Source organism: Mastigoproctus giganteus, chromosome 1 (assembly GCF_048544385.1).
Source record: "Mastigoproctus giganteus isolate SK-2022 chromosome 1, ASM4854438v1, whole genome shotgun sequence".
NCBI lineage: Eukaryota > Metazoa > Arthropoda > Arachnida > Uropygi > Thelyphonidae > Mastigoproctus > Mastigoproctus giganteus.
The window spans coordinates 59,611,099-59,621,361 of NC_143575.1; the positions used below are offsets into that span (position 1 = coordinate 59,611,099).

A 10,263-nucleotide genomic window follows, 5' to 3' on the forward strand; every position below is an offset into this window, starting at 1 on the left:
CCGCCTCCCCGTCGTCCGATCTCCCTGCTACAGGGTAAGTTGATCCATAGAATAATAAGTGGTTCGGTTTATGAGAAAGGGGATGCCACCAGTGTCTGTGTGGTGTCAGTGCGAGACAATAGCCTGAAAGCGGGATTTACATGAATATTTCATGATTCTTAACTCTGGTGTTCTAGTTCTACCAAAAATAAGAGCTAAAGATACGAATCTTTGGGAATTAAACTGCTTTAAACCTTATAAACGAACATACTGGTAAGATTTTCAAGTCTTCATGTTCCTCTTTGGTTCTTTAGATTGTTGAATTCTATAAATATTAAAATTGTTGTGTGTAAAATAGAAAAAAAAACTTATTAAACTTACATTAAATAGTAAATTGACACATATTTGTTTACTTCATATTCAGTTATCAACTATTTTAATGGTAATTATTTTTCCAAAATTTCGACATTTAAATCGATATTTTTAGAGCTGGAGTATTCTACCACTTGAAGCGGTTAATGAACTATTGAGAATAATAAACTGGTTGCAATAAAACTCATTCACTGTGACATAATATGAAGGGTTGGTGGGATTGCTTATCATTTTGTCATTAAATGACAAGTAAAGCATTAGCCTGAAATGAGTTAAGGGGTCTGATGATACTTCTAATATTTGACGAACTTTATCCTCTATAATGAATATAAATCTTTTAATTATCAGTGTTGCTGTTTCGTAGTAATTTTTATAGTATATAAACTTTTCAATATAAAAATATTTATATTATAATTTTATCATTTAGTAAAAATTACTTTTTTTACTTAAATGTCATTTTATGTTTATTTTGCACAGATGTTAATACACAAATGAGCATTTTGTATAAATATAATAAAATACAGCATAATGACAATAAAAAAAGGAGAAAATAATAGAAAATAATATAATAAAAAATAATATAAGCAATATTGTTCTGTTAATTATGGATATTGATTTTTATCTAAATAAATGATTGCATTAATTAGTGTATTAATATTTGTATTGTCTAGGCAGCTCATTAAATAGTTTTATTTCTTGTAATTCTAAAAGCATAGATTCGGAAATAATTTCTGTAAATTCCTGGTAACGTTTAATTGCTTTAGCTTGGGATAAATGAAAAAAAGAAATATTTCCAAACCTTAAACCAAAATACGTGACATATTATCCAAACTGGTCAGCAGAGACTTAGTATATAACATGATTAATGTTTAATCATTGTACAACATTATTGTACAAACAGGACCATAATCTAGTTGTGTACACAGAAATGAGCAAACTAGGTTTGCTACTTAGTATATTGATCTCATAGTGTGAAGGCACTTCGCCACGAGTTGACGTGGTATTGCACTATTCTAAATAATGGTTCACTTGAGTCCATTGTGCAACATATCTATTTGGAAGCATTAGCTGAATAATAAATATTTGTAGAGAGAGAGAGAAGTGGAAGTGTAGGGCAATTACTGAGTAAGAGAAATTACCAGAAAAACTTATAGTTTTATTTATATTTTAAAGAGGCACTAGATAAAGGGGTACATTAATCAGCCATTTTATATAATTTGCATTATTATTTTTTAAAGGTGATGCTACATAAACTTTACTCCCTTGCACCATTTTCTCAATATTAATGATAATTTTATTGGCCAAATGCCCAATTAATGGTTCTAAATGGCAGTTTAGTAAACAGATTAAGTGAAGGCACAGTAGGATACGAAATCTTTCTGTCAATAAATTAGTAATGAGTTTTACGAAGTAACTCGAAATTGCAGGGAAATGATATGTTGTTGAGAAAATGATATGTTGTTGAGAAAGTAGTCTTGGTAAGAATGGGTTCACTCCCTCCATCTGGAAATTATCCTAGCATTTGAGAACACTGCTTTGATGAAATAAGGTTGAGTAAGACGTTATTTACAAGTATTTAAACCAGAATATATGCATATTCCATGTAATTCTTTTAATATACAATTAAGGATACTCTTCATCAACGAATGGTCCACTTTAAGCCCCACGACTTGAAAACTAAATGAGTCCTTAATACTCCTCGCTCCATTCTGAAGACCAGTGAGTTACCAGAACTTATGAAAGTTATTATTACATGTATCAGTATTAATAAAACGATGCAGGGAAGCAAAGCTATGTAGCACTAGCCTTTAATAAAAAAATTAAATGTAACACAAGTATTTCTATCAAGTCTAAATTTCCAGTTCAACAAAAGTAAGTGCGAATTTATTCCAGTAAACAATTGCTTTTTGGTCAAAGACACATTTCTCACGTTTAATTTGTAACTATCCTTTTTAAATTTTAGTTTATATCACCTTGTTTATGTAACCCAATAAAGAAAAAATATACCCTCCACAGGATTGAAGAAATCGTGTCTCATCAGGCAATTTCGACCATTGTAACTTATAACTGGAATTTACCTAAGTATTCAAATAGAGATGTTTAAAGAGAATTTTGAAAACCAATAAAAGTGAACTTTAATTAGCTAATTATTTATTTAATCAATATTTTTAGAGGAATAATTTGACAGAAATATTTATTGCCATACTTTTCGTTCACTGTTCACATTTCCTATACATTATTATTGGCTGACAGAATACTCAAATACAACAACAACAAAAAAAAAAAAAAAAAAGAAGGTGAAAGTCTATGAGTGACTTTCACCTTCTTTTTTTTGAGTGACTATATTCTATATTGAGTGACTTCATTTCATTTTTTCTGTTTTAACATTTTTATATATTCTTGGCTGCTTTGTAATTAATTACTGTATTTATTTATCTTATCCAAAACAGCCACAGAGAACTAAATTATTAAAAAAAAACCCTCTCAAAACACCAATAATTAATAATGCAAAAGAGATTATATATTTTTGAAATTAATTATAAATAGTAACAAATTAGTTCCCATGGCTGCTCCCTAATATGCAGTTTTAGATCCGTTTCTCCATATTTTAGACGTGTTGTCACTCTAATTTAATCACATATAAAAACTGATTATTTAAATTATGTTTAGAGCTTTATAAGCGCATCATAAGAATTTCCTATTAATGTTAATTTAAAATAACTTCAGAATGTTTATTTTTTTTTTCAGTTTTAATAATTTTAATAGAAAAGACTACGATTTAATTATTATATCGTAGTCTCTCCTTCATTCTGCATTTTGATCTTTTTCTGAAACTGTCATTGCGTGTGTTCTAAGGCTAGTTTCTTAATGTGAGAGAAATCAGAAATTAATTCTCTTCACCACAGCTCAAGACCGTCTAAGTTACTGTTTAACATCCTCGAAGGGCGTTAAAACTCAAAAGGGTGTTAAGGAACTAACCACTATCCTCCATGGCAGGATACTGGTTAGGTCACTTGCCACCGATATGGAAAGGTTAGGGTCCAAACCTTGAAGGAATTTATTAAGTCTTTATGAAGAGAGGATACAGATGTTTTTCTCCAAATTATCGCAGTACTAAATATCACCAAGACAGACAGAGTGGCTGTAGAACCTAGTTAGTTTACAGACACGAAATACTAACTCCTTTTGTCTTCAGTTGCCTTGGTGGTAATCTAGAACTCCAGAAATGACCAGAACAAAACTTCAGAATTATAGGCAGTAATTTCAATCATCTTATGAACGTAAGAAACGATAATACAGTTTGAAATCTTAAAATTTTCTTAGTTGGCACCATCTTAGGTCGCCAACTACACTATACATAGTATGTTAATTATTACAAAATGTTAAAAAATAATTATAGTTCAATAAATTTTAGAAGTAATTATATAAAAACTATTCAGAGTAATATATATATAAATATTAATTTCCATTAATTGGTTTTGCTGTATGAAACTTAAATGATCTGTAATGTATCTGTTGAGTGCATTAATGTTAAATGATTTTCCACTGAGCTGCTCGCCATCTTTGAATGATTTTAGTTTACTCGAATATTAATTTATTACCTTTGAATTCGTTTATTCTGTACTGTCGAATATTATTAATAATCAGTCACGGTTATGAATAGATAATCGCATTTTTATCGACTACAACGCGACACTCGAAGAAAGCATTTAAACTTTCAAGGGCTTGTATAAAAAAATGATGAGAGCGATTTCTTCTTCATTCTTCTGCGCGTAAAAACTGCGCACAAATAATCACAGAGTTTAGAAACTCAACAACTTTTTTCTGCACTCTAAAAACAATCAAACAGTTAAGGAAATATTTATTTATTTTGATTTTGGCTACGTGGATCTAACCATATGGCTATACGTATGTCCAACTCACGCATAATTCCAGACAGAAGTTAGTAGTTGTCACTAGATGGCGCTAGAATTATGTGCTGACAGGTACTGGTGTTACGTCTGCGCACACGGAAAGTTCTCCAATCGTTTGGAGCTCAGTCGCGTCGTCTGTGAATAGGTTCAACACTTCGGTGTCTGCCTTAGTCGCGGTTTAGATCGCCCGAGTAGTTCGCGCTGGCTGAGACATGTGTTGCTGCCGTACATCCTGACGGATGGCCAGAGGTTAGAAACCCTGAGGGCAACACATATCATTCTTTGCATGCCACAATAAGATGACAACTAATGTGTAACTGTCGAATAAGCCCTTCTTCGGGCCTCAGTTAAGTGACTTTTTTTTTTTTTCCCCTCCTCTCTTTCTCTCTCTTCTTTTCACTCTTCAAAAATGTTAGTTCCAGTGGTGTTACCTCACCGCATTCCTGTTCGGCCGCAATTGTTTTCGACAAAATAAACAAGTTCCGGCGTGTTTGTGTGTATGCTTCGGATGTTTGTAGCGTGCATCTGAACCTCGCGTGTGTCTCGTGTGTGCAGCGATCCCGGGCTCAATGGCAGAGGCATATATATTACTTTTAATGACTGTTCGAGTCACGTGACGGATTGCGCCCAATCTGGGAAGCACGAAGTGTGCCGGTGTTTTCCCTACAGGGTACGTCCGTAGGCTGCCGATAATATTTAAGATAGTGTGGCCCTCTCGGATGGCATGTCTTCGTGATGGTTCTCCCGCCTTGGGAAAGGAGGGAGTAAGCGCACTCAAATAGATATCCCCACCCTTAGGCGTTTTTTTTTTTTTTTTTGCTTTTCTGTGAAGTTCGTAGAAATTATGTACTTTTATTTATTTGTTCGCTTGTGACGTGCTTTTCTCACGTGACTATCATCATGCTCTAGGCTAAGGCCAAGCAGCTGAGGATCCAGTGGACTGAGTATGATGAACGGAAGTCTCTATGAGGACACTTCTAACAGCCGTTCCAGTCTGGAAGTCGTTCCATCTGCTCAGCCTGCCCTTCAACCGGGACCCCTGCATATCCCTGCAAAGAGAGTTGCCACCAGTCTGGCGGTGTCATACGGTCATCCGGAATGTGGTGGCGTCGACAGCGGCGGAGGAGTCATACGACACAGCCACGGCGGTCAGCCGTGGGGTTACGCGGAGAACCATTCAGCCTTCGAGAGCCATCCCCAGTACAACCAGACCCTGTGCAATGTCCGGGAAGGCATGACATCTGGGTATTACTACAATGACCACGCAGCCAGAGCTGCAGCAGACAGGAAACCTCCAATTAAGTTCTGGTCCAACACCTACGACCTCCCCAGTGCCGGTCCGAGCACCGTGGCTCCTACGGACACATGTCAGACCTTTGCACCGCAAACCTGGTGTAATTATTCTCCCTACAGTGGTCGTGTGCCAGGTCACATGGAGCCTCACCCGCCACAGTCCGTTGCTTACCTTCCTGATGATCGGACAAGAGCGCCAATGGATGGGTTCCCCCACGCAGATGGCTACAGTCTACGAACTTTCGCCGCAGCAGAATCCCATGCACCGCCAACCTACGTGCCGGCAGGTACGGGTAAGTTTGTGTATACCGTAGCTACGTACAGCGTGGCGCATTTAAAATCCCCATAAAAGTGTTAATAAAGTCTCAAAGCTACGCGTGGTGTCCCAGGTTTGATGCCGTCTTTCTCCACAAAGTCAGTGGCGCCCTTGTCGCTTGTTTTGTAACCTTTTAATAGTCATAAAATGGTAAATGCCACCCCTTCTATAGCGCTTCACAAGTGTACCTTTTATGTAGAAGGGGAGGAGTTTGGTCCGTTCCCTCAATGACCCCTGTTTGTATCTTACATAAGAAACTTTATTTAGACGATGATGGTATAAGATTTGTATGTGGAATCCAGTTACGGATTTACCGATATGGTTGCTCTTTCTTCTAAATTCTTTTGTCTTCTTGAATAAAAGTTGAGTTTTATTCTCGTTTCACTCATTTTAGTAGTTTTTTTTTTTCTTTTTCTGTTTGGATAAAATAGTTGTTAGGCGTCACATCTGTCTTTCTCCATCCAAAGGGACATCGGTTTGACCCTCTCCCTCAAGCTGTGAGTCATTGTCCAGCTTCGTGACTGTGTGTGTCTAGTGAAGCGAGCTTTATGGCCCCAGTACCGCTTTCTCCGTAAGCTTCTGTGTGCAGCGGTAGTTGCTATGTTGAGGGAGTTAGGGATACGAAATTAGATGTTCATGACTGACGATCGACAGTTACCAACGTCACTCTCCCTAACCGAAATATTATTTAATATAAAAGTGACACAGTTTGGAAGATAAAATTTCTAGATCCCTCTGGGCAATAATGAATAGGTTGGTTTTTTGCCCTTTATTCGTCTAATATTTCTATAAGGGACAAGATAATGGTAGAATATTAGTTGGAATACCATTTTCGACAAGTTCCATCACCATAAAACTGGACTTCTAGCCTTCTTGGATTGTTGTCATATTCTGATCTTTCTCCCCTTTTATCATATTTGTTTCAAATTAGACAAAAAAAAGTGTTAACGTGACATAAAGTTATCATTTCCATTGGATCTGAACCAGTTATCTAATCCAAATATGGTTTTGAAGATCATCCCTGGTTTTAATGAATCCTTGGTTTTAATGATCATTCTTCTTTCTCTTTCCACGAGTTCAGGACGAGGTTATTATTTATGGGGATTTTTAAATGTGCTAAAAATAATTACTTTTAGAGTATGATAACTATATCTGAACTCTCAATGAGTAGTTCTTATTTTTTAATTTGCTTTAATTAATTTATATTTAATGTAATTAATTATTATGTGATCGGTAATTACATTTGGTTCTGATATTATTTTATAATCCTTTCAGTTTATAAACGATGAAAAGCATTTCATTCTAAAAAAGACCAAAAATATCTCTTGAAATACCTTTGCAGTACTAAAATTCGCACTTTCAAAGTGTTTTGATATTTTGACTCTTCTATCACTTCTATTTATTTATTTTTAATTAAACTGCAACACATTTCGTTAATATCTATCAAATAATTATAATATTTTTCTAGTTTTACTGCGTATAATTATTAGTTCGTAGCGAACTAATTATTAAATTTGAACCTTTTGACTTGCTTTTATTAATTTCTTTTCTATTTTTTCTTTTCTTTTTTTTTTGGAATTGAAACAAAATAAAAATCACTAATGCTGAGAGTGTCATGCTTATCATTCGTTCCAATAAGTTTTAAGTTGTTTGAGAAGTTAAATATAATACAAAAACATCCTCTTAATTGTGCTCATTTATATATCTTTATATTTATACAAAAATTGTTTTCAATTATATTTATTTAGAATAAAACCATCGCTTATATCAAATGTAAAGAATGCAGTGCTAAGAACAATTTGTATAAAATGTTAAATCAGCAATTACTAAACAGTTTATGAAAATAAAAAAATAATAATAATAGAAAAATGATTTTCTTCTGTGTAATTTTGCTTAAATCAACATATTTTACTTTGATAATCCATGACTATTATGTAATGGCTATATATAACTAGTTTGTAAAGTAAAAAATCAGAAACGTAGAATAGGGAAAAAAAAGGAGTTTTGTATCTTTATTTTAATTATTACATAATAAGAAAAATATGAAATTTTTCTAATATTTCTGGGGTTTTTTTCAAAAGTTTTTTTTACACCAATAAAAAAGTAAACGCTCTCTTAAATCAATAATACCGAATGGGCCAAATAGCTCTTAACAAATTTTATTTTTGGCGTGAATTACGCATTGAAAGAAACGTAATCAAAATTAAGAGGTTCCATGTCAATAAAGTAATCGACCAGGTAATCAAGGTTAAGAGAAAATTTGGCTTCGAAATGATTTTCAAGTTGAATCTCACGGTGCGAGTGTATTATCAAAATTATTAAAGTGTATTATCAAAATTAACAAAAAAAGTTAAAACTTAATGTATACCAAAGCTTTATGAAATAGCTTTTCGTTTGTAAAAAGAGAATTTCGTTTAAGAGAATTTTGGAAGTTCCACAGACCCAGCATTCCAGACCAAAATCTAGAAAAACCACATCTTTATTCTTCAGGAGACTTTCTGATCAGATTTGCGGGGTCCTCCAATTTGTTTTGATTTAACCTGCGATTATGCGAAAAAAATACGTAACCATTTGGATTCGATATTATTTTATAATTCTTTGAGTTTATAAATGATAAAAAGCGTTTATTTTAAAAAGACCAAAAATATCCCTTGAAATACCTTTGCAGTGCTAGTATATTGTAGATTTAAAATACTCCTACGAATATTACTAAAGGAAAATCACGTGACATTTCCTTCAAGGTTGTATTTTTTATATGATAGATAAAGACTTTTTTTATACTTTATGATTAGCTATAAAATGATTTTTATAAACTTTTTTTTCACCCCTGTTTTTGTGAGAAATAAAAATTTTAACCTAAGAACGCTTTTATTCCTCTCTTCTTCCCTCCTCTGTGTTCTTTTAGTAGGTGATACAGTTGCCACCAACCCCCTTGAGTGGACGGGGAATGTCACTGTGAGGAAGAAACGCAAACCATATTCTAAGTTCCAGACACTGGAGCTTGAGAAAGAGTTCCTTTTCAACGCTTATGTATCGAAGCAAAAACGCTGGGAACTGGCGCGGAATTTGAACCTGACAGAGAGGCAAGTGAAAATCTGGTTCCAAAACCGCAGGATGAAAAGCAAGAAGAACAGTCAGAGAAATGCGGAAAACAATCAGAACAACACAAATACAAGTAATTCTGCCAGCACGCCAAATAACACTACAGCAGCTGCAAAATGAACTGTACGCCACTCCAGGGAGACTGTTTCTCTGAGCTGAAACTGCAGTTTCATCCACTGTCTGCGCTCGCCCTGGAAAGAAGTTAACTGACGAAAGTAGTGCGTGTCCGACTGTTTATGTTGGTGTCTCGACAGGCTCTCAGTTCTCAAATATTTTTTCCTCTTCGATCAAGATATCCAAGTAGAAGGTGTTCAGATAATAGCATGGAACATATAATCCCTCATTTCGTGATCTGTACTACTAATTGTATAAACCAGCTGTTGTTCCCGATGATTAAATGTTATTTAGACGTTAGAATTCAAACATGTGGGTCTTATTCCCTTTATAAGTGTACTTCTTAAGATGTAAAGTGATTCACCAGACCATTTAGCTTTTATTTTTCGTCTACTTGGTAAAAATACCAAGCAAATCAGCTTCCAGTGTGGTTAATACAGAAGTATATTTGATTTAATCTCATAGATTAACCAGATGTCGACCACTATTTCATAAATTTATTGTTACTAGATAATGTTCGTCGCTGGCAATTTCCATATTCTGTAAGAAACACTGTATATACAATTTTCGTTATGGTCCTGGTCAAGGACGAGGATTCCCCCTCCCTCTCCCCCAAACATTAGATATTGCTGCTTATTCCCAAGGCATACATTAAATTTTTGATACATGCGGAAGTTGAGGGTTGTAAATATGCATTTCCCAACAGTATTAGACCTCATGATCTATTATATGTAGACAGAGGAAGGATCTACAAGTCGATACATTCAATGTCCAATGTAGGCCAATATTTCGGCTGTCCATCAGCAGCTTGGTTGTTACAGATCGAAGAAATAATTGCGCCGAAGAAACATTTAAAGAAGGGCAGAAACATTCTTAAAAAAGAATAAAATATCACAATATACGAGATAGGGACATCGACAGTCTTGGGGGAATTCATTACATACAAGTACAGTTTCAAATAGATAGTAAAATAAAAGAAAGAAAATTATTTTCGGATATTTTGAATGTACTTGGAGGTTTCTGACCCACATTTCAATTTTATACTTTAAAAATTCTATATTTATTAAATTTTATTAATTTAAGTATCGATCATTATCGAATAGACTGCAATTCGGTTTCTATATAAAATTAAATTCTTACTAATGCAAATATATTTAAGAAATCTTCGTTCTA

General features: G+C 34.2%; 1 protein-coding gene across 1 annotated transcript; it reads left to right on the forward strand.

The window, feature by feature from the left end:
- The first annotated feature begins 5,214 nt into the window (after positions 1-5,214).
- On the forward strand, positions 5,215-9,096 carry LOC150090834 (homeobox protein Hox-B9-like). Its single transcript, XM_090374634.1, has 2 exons — positions 5,215-5,851; positions 8,783-9,096. Exons 1-2 carry the CDS (start codon positions 5,215-5,217, stop codon positions 9,094-9,096), a joined length of 951 nt encoding a protein of 316 aa, XP_090230760.1.
- Positions 9,097-10,263: the final 1,167 nt, after the last annotated feature.